Source organism: Gambusia affinis, linkage group LG02 (assembly GCF_019740435.1).
Source record: "Gambusia affinis linkage group LG02, SWU_Gaff_1.0, whole genome shotgun sequence".
In the NCBI taxonomy this organism is placed as follows: Eukaryota; Metazoa; Chordata; class Actinopteri; order Cyprinodontiformes; family Poeciliidae; genus Gambusia; species Gambusia affinis.
Genome location: NC_057869.1, coordinates 1,163,264 through 1,178,532, shown reverse-complemented (window position 1 = coordinate 1,178,532; position 15,269 = coordinate 1,163,264). Strand labels below are relative to the sequence as shown.

Genomic DNA, 15,269 nt, shown 5'->3' with positions numbered 1-15,269 from the left:
ATCATTTTGGAGCTCAGATGTGTGTGTGTGTGTGTGTGTGTGTGTGTGTGTGTGTGTGTGTGTGTGTGTGCGTGTGTGTGTGTGTGTGTGTGTGTGTGGGTGTGTGTGTGTCTGACCTGTGCAGGATCAGCTATAAGACGGCCTACAGGAGAGGCGTGAGGACGATGTACCGCAGACGCTCACAGTGCTGCCCCGGGTTCTACGAGACCGGAGAACTCTGCGTCCGTAAGTCGGCATTCAAATCAGAATTAGGATCAGAAACGATCCTGACAGAAATCTGCACTCAGATAAAAACAATCCACCATCCTCAATGTGCTGCTGTGTTTACATCGCTGCAAAGAAACTTTTAGTGTGAAAATCCCAGACACTTCCTGCCATATAACTTCCAGTTCTCACTGCGGACCAGTTTGAATATTCTAACTTTTCACTGCAAAAACACAAAAAAGAAACATTTCTGCTGTAAATATCTCAGTACACTTTAAATAAGACAAAACTAACTTTTAAGAAAACTGGGGGATTTTAGTTTTGGTCAGTAATTCCAGATGTTTTAAGTGAAATAATCTGCCAGTGAAACTAGAACTTTTTCATCATTATTAAAGAATTATTAACTAAAAATTAGCTCTTATTTATTTCTGAAAAGTTACTTTTCAGTTAGTTTTGTCTTATTTAATGTATATTAAAATATTTGCAGTAGAAACTAGAAAAAAGAGTTTTAAACCTACAATACAGCAACAGGAATTTGCAGGAATCAAAAGCTGAAACAGATTAAATGTGTTTTTCCGATGAGGTGAAGAAACATCAGAGATTCCTGGATAAAACCAGCTGATGATGTTTGATTTCTCAGGCGGTTTGTCGGCCTGAGATTAGCTCCAGTCTTTGTTTGGTTTGAGACGGACGCCGCCTCAACATCCACAGTGAAATCTGAAAAAAGAGATTTTTCTCAGAATTTAAGACTTTCTTCTGGTAAAATGATTCTTCATTCTGCTATTTTTCTGGCAGAGTTCCTAATAATCCGTCACCCAACTTGAAGAGGAAAGGGTTGAAATTAGAGCCACTGTTTGAAAATGATTTCTGTCATTTGTAATTATTTTTTTAGTAAAGAAAGCAAACAAAATGAATAAATAAATCAAGATCTGAGATTTTATCTCTACAACTTCATCCAGCCTGAGAGGAGCTGTGGAGCACGGCGGTGGAGGAGTCATGCTGTGGGCTTTGGGTCACTGTGTGGATCATGATCATGAGTTAAAGTGTCACAGCAAAAACAAACATCACAGAAATATAGAAAGCATCAATTTCTGAGAAGAAAAAGATTTGATTATTTAAAGTCACAAAGAGCAACTTTATGTTTCAAACCACAAACCTTCAGATCAGAGGCTGAACTTTCTGTTCATCCTGCTCTGAATAACTAAACATTAAAATGAACCACTTCATGTTTTAAATAGAGAAATAATAACAAATGCAGGTTTTTAACACTTTTATGTTTAAGTCATTATGTTGGAATCTGTACTTTAAAAATAAAGAAAAATATCTGCATCCTTTTTTATGTTTACTTGAACAGAAATGAGGCGCCGGATTTTCCCTAAAGTAGATATTTGTTTAGGAAGTTGTGTTAGTTGTTCATTTGCAGCGCTGAGGGAGTTTTATTTGGTAAAGCGGATCAAGTTGCACATCTTTGATTTATTAAAACGTTTGTCAGATTCATGCAAACAAAATGATTTCATAACTTGATTATTACTGGTTAAAGGGAAATTATTATTTTTGCAAACAAATTTTTTATTTAAAACTACATAAACTGACTTTAATGTTGGAGTTTGAATTACTTTCTACACAAATAAAACTAAAGAAATTGTGAAATTGACAGAAATACGATGCAGAAAAGCCAAGAGGAGAAATAAAAATGAGAGAGTTCATCTTCATTCAGCTGCAGAAATCAATTATCCACTCTACATGGTAAACTCTATGGTTCAGAGCTGCTTTGTCCCTGAGCAGAGGGGGGGCTGCCTGGGGTCAGAGGTCAGCAGGGGGACATTGTGTCATTTTATTCAACATCTTCTCCCCGGAGACTCTGGAGGAAAACCTCTAACTGTTTTGTTTGATGCTGTGACCTCCGGCTCTGATTGGCTGAGCGGCAGCTAGCAGCTCGCTAACGGTTTTCGACTCTTGCCGTTATTTTCTGGTCGTTATGAAAACGGAGTGATGTGTGAATGTCAGAGCTGGAATTTCTGCTGTTTTTGGAGCAGATTTCTGATTTTTAAAATTTGTGAAATGTTGAACCTTTAAAGGGACAGTTTGACTTTTAATTATGTTTTAATGTTATTCATGCATCAGGCATGTTTGAGGAGTCCTAGCCTCGGCTCCTTCAGACTAGCCAGCAGCGTTTAGCAAGCAGCCGGTGGAGCTGCTGAGCTCATGCAGCTGCTGCTCAGAGCGATGCCAGTAAAAATGCTGCTAAAGGGTTAATAGAGGAGCCATGTTGGGATCACTGCCTGGAGGCGGAGCTTCAGAAAGAGTAGGAGTTCTTAAAGAGACAAGACGCCCAATTTCAAACCAGGAAGTAAAATTTCTTTTAAATCAGATTTTATATGTACTTAGCATTTTTATAACAACTGAAGGAAACATAGTTTCTGATTATGCTATAAAGTGTAATATGGAAAACACACAGTGCCCCTTTAAAACAAATAACTTTTTAAGTGATGGGATCCGTTTAGTCGTGGAGAAAAATAAAACTCAAACTGAAGTGGGTTCAGAGCTGGAGGAGTCTGTCCTGGACGGCTCCTCCTGCAGGTGGCAGAACTTCAGGCGCAGGATGTTGAACGTCTTCGCTGATGTTCAACATCCTGCGGATTCAAGGGCGCCGGCGGCTGCTTCAGCACGCCGAGACAATGGCTGGAATTAAGCAGCGATTATTTCATTTGATATCTATTAATCTTGTTGGAGCCGTTGCTGATGTAATCCTGCGTGGAGCGCTTTCTGCTCGGGATGAAAGGATCACCGTCCCTTTAAAGATTAATCATCTCTCCTCCAGGACGACCACAGCTCCTGCCTCTCTTATTAAAATCTGAGCGCGACACTGCGAGGCGTTTTATCGGCCTCATAAAATATGCTGGGCAGCAGAAAAATGTCAGCCTGAAGTTTACACACAGCAAAGCTCCAGTTACGTTTTACTGTGGAGGAAGCAGAACCTGCTGGACCTCCAGCATCAGATCTGTGCATTCAGAACCGGAGCTCCAGGATTCAAACCTGCAGGTTTTAAATCTTTCCTCAGACTCTCAGATTAAGATCTGAACTTTAAAACAAGGACTTGGTTTGTTCAACCTTTAGTTCTTTTACTTAAAGGTAAAATACTTTCCTTGGAGTTAATGGTTTCATGTTGAATTATTATTTTCATAAATGAGTTTTGAAGCTGATCTGTGATGTGTTGAAAAGGAAAAGAAACAAGTTTGCATCTTTGGACCAGAACCGTATCCTGTCTGTTTTTGATGAGCAGGAACTTCGGTCCTGAATTTAAAACAATAAGAAAATTTGAATTTTACAATTTGTTTGTAGATTTTAGAATTAATTTCCATCAATAAATCCTGGCAGAGGAGAACAGTTTGACCTTATGCCATGTTTAGTTGGTTGTTTTTCTCACATTAAAATTGCCGCCAACTTTAAGGAGAATTTAAATATTTCAGTTCTGATCTTGGAGAATTGATCGTTTGTTGGAAGATTGTTCCCTGTAAATTTGACCAAATTACAGGTTTTAGGGCCAGACGGACAGAACCTACAATAGAGTCGTAATATAAGGAGAAAAACGTTGTAGTGATGTAAATATTGTTACAATATCAGAAACCACATGTTGCTCTGGTCTATCTAAGCTTTCCTCTCATTAAAATCCTCTTTATTTTGTTCATATTATGACTTTGTTAAAGTATCTCAGTCTAACAGTTTGTCTCAGAGATGCAGCCGGTTTGTGATCCTGGTTTTTCTGAATGCGATTCGTAGAACTGATGGAAAGTTTCCATCATCCACAGACTCAGTTTGGACAGAGAAGTCAGTGAGCATGCTCAGTGTGAAAGAAAGCCTCCGTCGTTCTGAAGTTCACAGGAATATAAATGTGATCACGGACATGTTTGTGCAGAGAGCAAGAGAAGAGAAATAAATCTGGAAGCGGCGACTTCAGCTCTCTGTCCGTTTGAAGGATGATGTGAAAAAACCTGCAAGAATGGAAATATGAGCCGAAACAAACTCAACACGCTGACAACATTCATCACACACAATAATAATAACAGTAACACAATGAAATGTTTGAAAGTGAGTCCATTCTGTGTGACTGGGAGGAAAAAAGCTGAGAAAAGTGAGTAAAAATGACCGGAGTGGCTGAAGTCCAGTGAAATCCATCCTTACCTCCGTCTGCACCTGAACTTCAGCTCTTCACTTTCAGCAGAGCCACGTTCAAATAATTCAGGTTTTCATGAGGCTGTCATGCTCACAGCGTTTGATCCTGCATGTCTACTCAACTGGTTGGTTTATGTTTGAGAAAAGACGACAGCAGAGTGAAGATCTGTGACATGATGCAGTATTTAGATCATCCTCTCCACGTGAGCCGGAGAAACCGAGACGAAGCTGCTTCTGCTTCCTGACTCCACTTAGCTTCGTCTTAGGAAGGTTAAAGCTTCGCCTCTCCTGTGTCAACAGCTTCATGTGTGTTTGTCTGCACACTAATTAAAAAGTGAGCTGGAACAGAGAGAAGCTTAGGACAGCATCTAAGATTACTTTTATCCAGTTGACAACCAGAAAGCCTCAGAGCTACAGATTCCTGAAAATGGCCGAGTCCAGCTGACAAACAGAGAAACGGCTGTCTTCAGAAAAAACGCTGGAAAAAAACGTGTTAATTAGTCAACTGTGGGCTGCTGTGGAGGAATCGCTCAAAGTTCTCCTGCTCTTTCCAAAACACTAAACCAGCTGCTCTTAAATCATTAAAACTAAGCGTCCGATGAAGTTACTAAACATTTTAGATCTGAGCTGCTTTACATATTGATGCTGAACCTGGTTTCATTCATCCATTCATCCATTCATCCATTCATTCATTCATCCATTCAAAGTTCTTTAAAGAATAAAATATGTCCAATCTGCCTGCTTGCTATTTTTCCTCATCTTTTTTCTTCGATATGTAGATTTCTTTGTTTAAAATTCATCCATCCATTATCTGAACATCCTTCGTCCCTAACGGAGTCGGGAGGGTTGCTGGTGCCAATCCCCAGCTGCGTCCCGGGCGAGAGGCGGGGTCACCCTGGACAGGTCGCCAGTCTGTCGCAGTTGTTTAAAATTCCTTGAAAATATTTTAAAGTAGCGCCAAAGAATCAGTGATTTTGTTTGCAGAAGAAAAAAAAATCACAAAAATAATCGCAAAATCCTGGAAGGAGAATCAATATCAGAGAAGAAAAAGAAAGCATGTTGCCACTGTAGCACAGCTATCTTCTGCAGGAAGTTGGAAAACAGCAACTTAAAAATATATTTAAACATTAAACAAAAGTTTAATGTTTAAGGAGGAAACAACACGAAATCAACAAATCTTTGCATTTTTTCACACTATCATATAATTGTGAATTTAATGCATATTTTTCACAAACATGATCAAAACCTTTGGGTTTAGGTGATACCAACTCCAACCTGCAGGTGGCGGTACAGCTTTACTTGATGTCAGATTGTAGTCGGTAACAACAAGTCACATTTACCGTCAGATACAAGTGGAAATATCGGAAAATTACTTTTCAAATTTTTCTGAATTAACGCCATAAAACCAAAACGTTTTGATTGAGAGAAATCACAAAACCCATCATGAAATCCTGGATTGACTGATTAATTTAGTAAAGATCCTCTATGTGTTGGAATAAAAGGGATTTTCACTTTGTCCAAAAATAAATTCAATGGTTTTAAGGTCATGAACAGATTTTATTTCAAGTAAAAATATATTTTTCCGGGCGTGCTGTGGTCCCGGCCGACGTTTGCTGCATGTCTTCCCTCTTCTCTTTCCCCCTTCCTGTCAGCCTACTTTCGAATAAGGGACACTAGAGCCACAAAAAGACCCCTTGGAGGGGAAAAAAAAAGATTTTTTTTAAAAAATTTATTTTTCCAGATGATTTCCATCGGGGGGGACGAATCCGTTCTTCTCCTCCTCCGCTGAGTTTTTACTCTCCTCTCTTCTTCATGCCTCTCCAGGCGACATCTTCTGCCTTGTTATGAGATAACAGCAGAGTCATAAAACCACGTCCTGCTTTATTTCTGAGCGTGGCGTTGTTTGCTCTGAAGCGTCTGATTGCTCTCAGCTGTAAGGTCCTGTCATAATGAAATATGAAACCATCTCAGGGTGAGAAATGAGCGCCAGAGTTTCCTTATCTGCCTGCTGTACAATGCAGATATCACTTCTTATCAGGACTGGGGAGATTTCAGAGCAGGTTGGTGAATAAATAAATAGTGAGAACAGTCAGAATGTAAGCTGTTGATAGATGAATCGCTGCCTTTCTAATGTTTTATGTAAAACTGGACCCAGTGAGGAAAATCGCAGCGATAGCAGCGGTTGTCACGGAGCATCAGGAGGTCACAGGCTTTGTTTTTGTTTGTCGTCTCAAAATGTTTCTGACTTTAACCCTGAACCAGATTTAACCTCCAGTACGCAGATTTATTTAGACAAGAAATCTGAGTAATGGGAAAAAATCTAACATTTTTCATTAAAGATCACAACAAAACCTTCCTTTAAAAGTTTGTTAGTGTTGTGAGTCTTGATGAGCTTCGAGCCCCCGGTGAGGTTTTCCTGGTCCAGATTACTAATCTGGGTCGTCTTGTTTCTCTGCAGCGCTGTGTACGGAGGAGTGTGTCCACGGCCGGTGTGTTTCTCCGGATACCTGCCAGTGTGAGCCGGGCTGGGGGGGGCTGGACTGCTCCAGCGGTGAGTACACCCCCAACACAAAAACTCACAACACTGGAGACGCTTGGTTTTTCTCTTAAATTCACTTCCATCTTGGATGTGTGAATGTGTGAATATTCAGAGCAGATTTGCATTTAAAATGTGCCTTATTAAAGAATAGAAACAGCGAACAAGTAGGAGTAAATAGCCGGGCAACAAAGGAGGAAATGTGCTTGGTATTTATTTCAGCAAGTGCAGAAACAAGCAAACAAAATTCAGCTTTGAGAAAGTAAAATGAAAGGTTTTTGGTAATAAATGATTGTTCTGAAAATATGATGTTGACCAGAACATAAACAGTTAGAATATTAATATCAGGATTGGGACTTTAACATGTTTATTTCTATTATATAGAAATAAATATTTTTATTTATTTAAACTTAATTGTGTTCATTTTTAACACAATTGACAAATTTTTGTTTTTTACATGTGAATGTCCTGAGACGGAACTCTTTATTTATGTGTTTCTGGTACGTCCATAAATCTGAGGCACAAACTACATCTTATCCAAAGTCAGCTGTGGACGACCGAAACGATCTGATTGGACGCAGGAAACCATTGTTGTTGTGTTCAAGTTGCGCTAAAAGCAGTTAGCATGTCAGTGAAGCAATTCAAGCATAAAATAGCATCTCAATGCTCAACATGTAGCAGATAATGCTAATGTCAGAGTCCACAGTCCACATTTCTAAAGAAGCTCCATGAACAATCAGAGAAACTCTGGAAAGCTGATTGGCTAGAATAACACTCTGCTCCAATCTGATGGTTGAAAAGCAGATTAAAAACCATAAATATCTCTGTTGATGAGCTCATACGTGTATTTATTCAATAATTTAGAAGAAAATTATTGAATAATCTATCCCTTTAACCTCACTATGTCAACCTCTCAGCTGATTTCATATTCAGCAGCTTCTCTCAGCTCCGTTCTATTTGAACACATTTTGATAAATTCAGCTTTAGTTTCAAACGTCTGTCTGCTGCTGATAAAACCCTCTGCAGGATTCAGACAGGAATCAAGCATTTTATACGCAGCCCTTGATGGAGAAGTTGAACCCACCTTCAACCCCTGAAACAGACCAATCAGCAGCTGGCCTGCTGATCACAAAAGTGAAATGTTTTGTTTAGACCACTTTGTGCCAAAATGTTGTTATTGATGTTATCTTGGAGCCGAATCAAGGCTGATTTGTCTCATTTCCTGTTTGTCTCCTCATTTCCTCTCCAGCTTTGGTGTAAATATGAGCTAAGGGTGTGTGTGTGTGTGTGTGCTTGTTTATGTGACTTTATGTGACCTGGCCTAGTATGTTTCTTCTGAGGACCAAAGGACTTTATGGGGACAAAAGTAAAATCCTAACGTTTCTAAAGTGGCCATGTAAGAAATTTCAATCATGTTCAAAGGCAATATATAGCTTCTGATTTTATTTTATTTAGAAGTTCTTTATTATCTAAACGGTCTCACACTTTTTAGACATCTCAGTTTTTGCAACGTTTAGTTGTTCAACAATGTAGAATGGCAGCATCAATTTACATCAATAACTAACAGTAAGGCAAATGTATTAAACTGTCAACCAAACAGTTCATCCAGCAAGTGTGAAGCACAAACTTTTTGTACTGCTTAACTTTCTAAAAATAGTTTTGAAAATGTGTATTTTTTGCAGCATTTATGAAACAGCATTATAACTTTATGAACTAGTTTTCAAACAACATCACTTTAGCATAAAAGCTATAACTGTACCCAGTGTTTTTGTTTGGTTTATCTCAGAGAGAATGCTTCTTCACTTAGCTAATTTATTAGTGAATCATATCAACAGTAAAGGCCATGTGTGCCATGTTCAGGCTGTTTCATGGACGTCACAATCCACCAAGTAAAATAGGTCACAATTTTCTGGGGGTTTTGGCAGAAAGGTGCCAAATATGCTGCAGTGTTCTTAATCCAACTCTTTACGATGCGCAGAAACATTTCTGCATGCCGATTGAGATAACAAATTTAGCTGGACAATAAATTAGTCCAGAAGTTATTGTTGTTTTGAGACCATTTTCAAGTAATATAATGGTATCGGCATAATAATGCAAGAACACATTCTGAAAAATCAATAAACATTCAATCCTGATGAACGTTTAACACAGGAACAACAGATAAAATGAATTATGAAGTCTTGAATTCTTTGTAAAAAATGAGCGAGTTGAAAACTTTGTCTTCCAATTTTTGATAGAAAGAAAAGAGAAAAGAAGGAGAAAAACAATAAATCATGCAAATGAAAATTATTGAGCTCATTTTAATTGATTATGCAAGTAATTGATTTATTGCACATTAGACAGGGCTACATGTCTGCTAATGCATCTTTTCCTCAAGGTAATTTAGCTCTGCAGGCTTCACCAAACAGAATAAACTCCCCAGCAGAGAATACCTCTCCATATCCTGTAATTTTGTAGGGTTTAGTAAAGCTGGTCCTGACTGCTGCGTCCCTGGAAGAGTGCAGCTTTTTAAAAATGTTGTTGCTGTCTTGGTTTCACCAGCTTTCCTCTGAAGCTCATCCTGCTCCACATCAGTCAAATTCTTGTACTTCTCTCTTGTTTCATCTCATGGTTGCGGGTGAAATTGTAATCTTTAAACACTGCTATATGTTCTCCACACTAAGAGCAGCTGTACGCTCGATTTCAACAGAGAAACATTAAGAAATCTGTGTCTTGTAGAAAACTCTGCATTCTGCATCAGTTTTTTTCCTTTATAACATTAGACATGTTTAAGTGCTAAACTAACTTATTGAAAGGTGTTCAACACATTTGCTGAGGCACATCAGCAAATTTGCCTTATTAAATGGGATCTATTGCTTTCTTAATGAACAGTAAACAATAGTGGCCTTCAAAAAAAGTCCTATCATTATATTTTGTGCACCTAAACAAAACGATAGAAGTTATCAGTTGAGTTTATCTGAAGGTGATTTCACTGATTAATTGAAAAGCGACATTTTTCTTAAAAACCTGAGTTTTTTCTTGTTTTAAGAAGTTCGACTGTCATTCCATAACATGAAGGGATTATCTTTACTTTGTGTCTATTAAATACTAACTGAATAAACTAACAATTTTGTTTGGTTTTTTCACATTATTAAGTTTAGATATATTTAGAAAATATAATAAAACAGTAACCTCCTCAGTTGGTGAATTGAGAAATAAAAGTGAAGAAGAGTGCAGACTTTATCAACTACGAAGCACATCGGTAATTTTTTGAGTTTATGTGTTTATATTTCTAATCAGGACTGCATGAAGAGAATTTATCATCCCACTTTCCCATTCTAATATGGCTGCCATCTTAATTTCTGTATCAACTGGGTTTACTTATGGATGACCAGTGGCGCCCTCTGTGGGATGGCGGCCAAACTACAACAGTAGAAGAAGATCTAAATGGAAGTTAGAAGTTAATCTATTGGAATAATTTTAATCTAACAAACCATTAATCTATAATCATAAGTAAATTAATTGTTTACATCCCTTGTAATGGGATTTTTGTACTACAAACTGGTAGCTAAATTGTGTTTTGGTTAAAATTATACTGGAAGTGGTTGGGATTTTAAATGCTGTATCTAAACCTAAGGGAATGTGTGCGTGAACGTGTGTGTGTGTGTGTGTGTGTGTGTTTGTTAAAGAGGAATTTGGGGTCCATCGGCCCTTAATGAGCCTCTTTCGGCCCCCGCTCTCCGTCTTTGTTTATCTGTTTTTATTGTCCCTGCTGGCTGCAGCAGAGGTTGAACGATGAAATATTGATCCCTGTTAAAGAGAAGAAAAAGAAACCAAACACTCAGGATGACGTTAAGTTTCCATCTCCATCTGTGGTTGTTTATTTCATCTTAACACCGTCATCTGTTCCTCGGGTGAATCTGCAGGCGGGAAACATTTTTATCTGTTTCCCGCCTGCAGAAAAATCTCTTCACATATAAAAGTTGCGCAGTGAGAGCGAATCTTTCCTCTGACATGGACGTCGAGTTTAGCTGATTTTCAGATGTTCCAGAAGACGGTTCCTGTGGTCACGTTTGGTCTGTACTGCCGGTTTAACTCAGGATGAGCGCTGCCTCCTTCATGATGTTTGCTGTATTTTCTAAATTTAGCTGTAATATGTGTTGATAAAGGCGTAATTTGTGGGTACTGCAGACCGGCTGGTTGGAAACATGAATGATTAGTGGAGCAGCCAGGGATTCATCGATCAGCACTTTTTAATCACCTGATGAACATCAGCATCTATAAACAAAATAAAGCTGTGGAAGTTCACTTTCTAAATGTGGAGTAAAAGTTTTCAGAACAAACTTCATTATTTTATTTGATGTTTTTCAAGGTTGCAGTTGAACTGAGGTAAGTTTTTCAGAGGTCAGCTGGGATCTGCAGCCACGCTGACTTCTTGTTTGGATGTTTTCTGTCTGGAAGACGGAAAACATTCCAGCTGTTGGGAGAAATCGCACAGAAACAGTCAGAAATCCCAGTCTGTCGTTCTGGGTCCAGTAGTCGGTGTCATTTCCTGTCTTGTGAGCCACGGAGACCTTTGAAGTTTTCGGCTAACAGGAATCACCTCGCTGGAGGTAAAATTACATTTCCTGTGCATCAAACTGCAATTTTTTGAAACAAAACCATCTGGATGGAAGAAAAGCAAATTGTTCTGTAGCTGAAATTCTGCCTGCTTGTCTGAACCTGTTCAGCTTTAGAGGTCACCTTTACATGATTAAATGTCATTTAATTTGATTGTTTAGTTACGTGTGTGACAGACGACGGCTAACCATAGGTAATATATAAAAAATTAGCTAAAATATTTATGCTAGCTACATTATGTACTAACATCATGTTGGGATGAGGGCTATTGCTAGCTGGCTGTTTTCCTCAGAGCAGGAAGCAGCTTCTCTGGACCCAGAGGGCCGTCACCCAGTGGAACACGGACGGGTCAGTTCTCCAGATGTTCGGTGGAAAAGCAGGAACCATCAGAACCATCATGGATGGACGGAGATGTTTGGGCTCAGTTTGGGATCCTGGATGGATGTAGAGGTTTGGCTCCTGGTCGGTTGGGGGAGTTTGTTCCTCTAGTTGGAGCTCCGTGGAGGTTTGGTGGAGCTGCAGAACTCAGCAGCTGAAATCTTGATGGTTTGTCAGACATTAAACTCTGTTAGAAGGTTGAGAGCTCTCAATGCCCTGCTGTTCTTTTATTAGCACAGCTTTAAAGTCCGCACAGGTTTCCATTTGTTGTCATGGAAACAGACGTCTCAGCAGTTTACTCTAACATGCCTTTCTACTAATCGGCTGCTCTGTTTGCTTGTTTTTCCTTAAATGGATGAAACTTGCCAGTCTGGGATGGAAAAAGGAAAAATGTGATTATTCATCCTGGTAAAGAGCAACAGGAGGCTGAACATGTTCAGGCATCAGGACCTGCAGGGAAACAGAAGAAGATGCAGCAGCAGCATCTCCCTCTGCTTCCTCCAAATCTGAAATCCTGCATGGATGTTTCTGTCCGGCTGACTTTTCCAGTTTACCTCCAAAGTGTTAGGAAAATCCCGTTAAGGTCCGGCTGCGGATCGCTTCGCTCCTTATCGCCGCGCCACAGCGCAGCTCTGAGCTGCAGAGTGATGGATCTGCAGCTCTTCATCTCTCCTGGCATTTGTGTCTTCCTTCATGCTGTCACTTCCTTCGGCAGGAGAACACATCAGTCTGCAGGAAACGCTTTCCCAGCGGCCCAGAGTTTGTTTCAGTCTCCTAACTTCTGCTTCATGCCGCCACCTCTGGCCCTGCAGGATTTTATTGTGTTGCATCATCAGCTTGATTTGCTTCAACTGCGACGGAGATAAAAAAAAAAAAAAAAAAACGTCTCCATGGTTGTGGGAGCAGCAGCAGAAAGCAGACTGATGCAGAAAATCTTCAGAAATGCAACATGGCGACACATCTTTGCTCATTTTCCACTGATCTGTTTTAAAAGTCTTGATCCCTGAAATGACTGTTGAACATGAACCAGTTCATCATTTTATCATTCAAGCACATAAACAGAATATTCATAAAAAACTAATTTATTTATAAATAAATGAATTAGATAAAATAATTAAATATATAAATATTAAAATTATAATAGTAATGAATATGTAATTATGAATTAATATAACAAATTCAATCATAATCATATTATAAGAAATAATTTATGTTGCTGAATAATTTCATATATTTTCTATTAAATGATTGAATTATAAAATGTAATTATTAAAATAATTCAATAATAAAATAAAAACAATTATATATTTAATATATATTGTTCATTATACTTTTATGTAACGATATTAATCAATTAAATTATATATAAAAAATAGGTCATAACATTTTATTGTGATATATTACATAGTATATGTTGGTGGTTTATAAATTTAGAAAAACTAAATATAAATATGTAATATTTCGGCTAAATAATATTACATTTAATTTAATTAATTTAAATAATTAAATTATAACATTTAACAATGTCTGTTTGCTTATTATATATCGTAACAAATTATAAAAATAATTTGTTACAAACTGCAACCCTTGAAATGAACTTCTGGGGATTAAAGGTCATCTTTGTAATAAGTTCAAATTAAATTTTAAAAAGCCTCTTTATGGCTTTCTTGTTTTTATGATTAATAACAGTTTTTTCTTTTATTAAAAGTCAGCGCGTCATTTCCTGATTGCTTAATGAACTTTAAAATGTGCTTTGCGGCAGCTGGTTTGTTGTCATCCTCCCAGATTAAAGCCGTTCCTCCTGCATAACCAAACATTTGTTCATGAAACGCAGCAGATAAAGAAGCTTCAGGGGGGAAAAGCTGCAGCTTTGCAAGGTGAAACACTTTAAAGAAGCCTGGAGTAAAGCGAGGCGACAGGTTGGAGACGTACGTGACAGGATTCCTGAGTCGTCTATCCCCGGCGGTGCGGGGCAGCGCCTCGGCGCTCTGAATGGGATGGGAAGGTCATCCCTCCTCTGGGAGACAAAAAGAAGCCAATTCCACCTGCAGCAAGCAATTGACTCTGGGAGGCATGAAGTAAGCCCCGGCAGGAGCTGAAAAGGAGCAGCGGCCCTTCATGAAGATTACCTCCTGTATCAATTAGACGCCGGCGCTCGCTCGCCTTCCTTAGTTAGTGTTTTTATCCGGGAGGTCACAGAGTTCAAGGGCTTCAGCCGCAGCGCCGGGCCCCCCGGGACGCACCGGTGTTTTACATTTCCCCTGCAGTGAAGTCAGAGCAGAAAGTTAAACTGATGGAGTTAATTAGCAGCTGAGAGGAGACAAAGCGCCTGATACTCGTGTCTTCGTGTCTCCTCTGCTAATATTCAGGTCCAGAGCTGAAGATCAGGAGCTGATGAGTTATGAGTCCTTTCTGCTGCTCCGTCTGATCGAAACGCTCTGCGTTTTTCATCTGCGGTGGCCTGACTCTTCTTTAGATTGTTGCTGTTTGTTTACATCCTGTTTTCTAGGATTTGCCTCGTTGTTTATGTGCAACCATAAAACTTCTTCCTGCCAGTCAATCCAGGCTGGACTCACTAAGGCTGCATCAGTCCCACCAGCCATCAGTCCCACCAGCCATCAGTCCCACCAGCCATGTCCAGTCCGCTTAATTCGACTCCAGTCCGCTTAACCCGACTCCAGTTCATTTTAACCCGATTCCACTCTGTTTTGAACCGACTCCAGTCTATTTATATAGAATCCTGCATATATGTATTTATTCAATAACTTTACAGTTAAAAGGGGTTTGAATTTGAAAATGTTGCTCATTTTGTTGATTAAGATGTGATTAATTAATGTTTAGTGGAGTCTGACCACTGGTTTATTTTACCTCTTCCTGCTATCATAGCCTTCATTAACTGCAGCTCTACAGTTTGTAGATCATTCCTGCTGATGTTTCTTTCTGTCTTGTGTCTTAAATCAGGGAGTCAGCTTTCCTCCCAGACCCTGTGCCGACCTCCCAGCCCGGCCCGGTTCTGGCTGGGAGGTTAATGAGAGTCAGTGGGAACCTTTTCACCTCCCTCTCTGTTACTCTCTCTGGACATGAAACTTTCAGCAATGACTGGAAAATCCTCTCCTCAGAGCGGCGAGGTCTTCTTCTCTGAAGCGAGTTTTAATTGTCTCGTTAAGACGCTGTGAGACGCTCCGAACATCCAACTGAACCCAAAGATGTTTTTATCTCATTGTTTTTGTTGGTGTAATCTGGACTCTTCCTCGCCGCCTCTTCATCGCTGCTCATTAACTCAAACGTCATTAGGTAGACAGGACCTGTTACCTGCGTTGGAGGGGTGAAACGGCGAGGTCAGCCACCATTATCCGGATTGTCCGCTGGGTTCTGTCCC

General features: G+C 39.3%; 1 protein-coding gene across 5 annotated transcripts in view; it reads left to right on the top strand.

Annotated features, from left to right (window-relative positions):
* LOC122824061 (multiple epidermal growth factor-like domains protein 11) overlaps window positions 1–15,269 on the top strand; it is a 78,975-nt gene that overhangs the window by 22,374 nt on the left and 41,332 nt on the right. For all 5 annotated transcript variants that reach the window (XM_044104275.1, XM_044104283.1, XM_044104259.1 and 2 more), the window contains exons 5-6: window positions 125–225; window positions 6,836–6,928. In XM_044104275.1, the coding sequence (XP_043960210.1) occupies window positions 125–225; window positions 6,836–6,928 (194 nt within the window). The remainder of the gene's footprint in view (window positions 1–124; window positions 226–6,835; window positions 6,929–15,269) is intronic.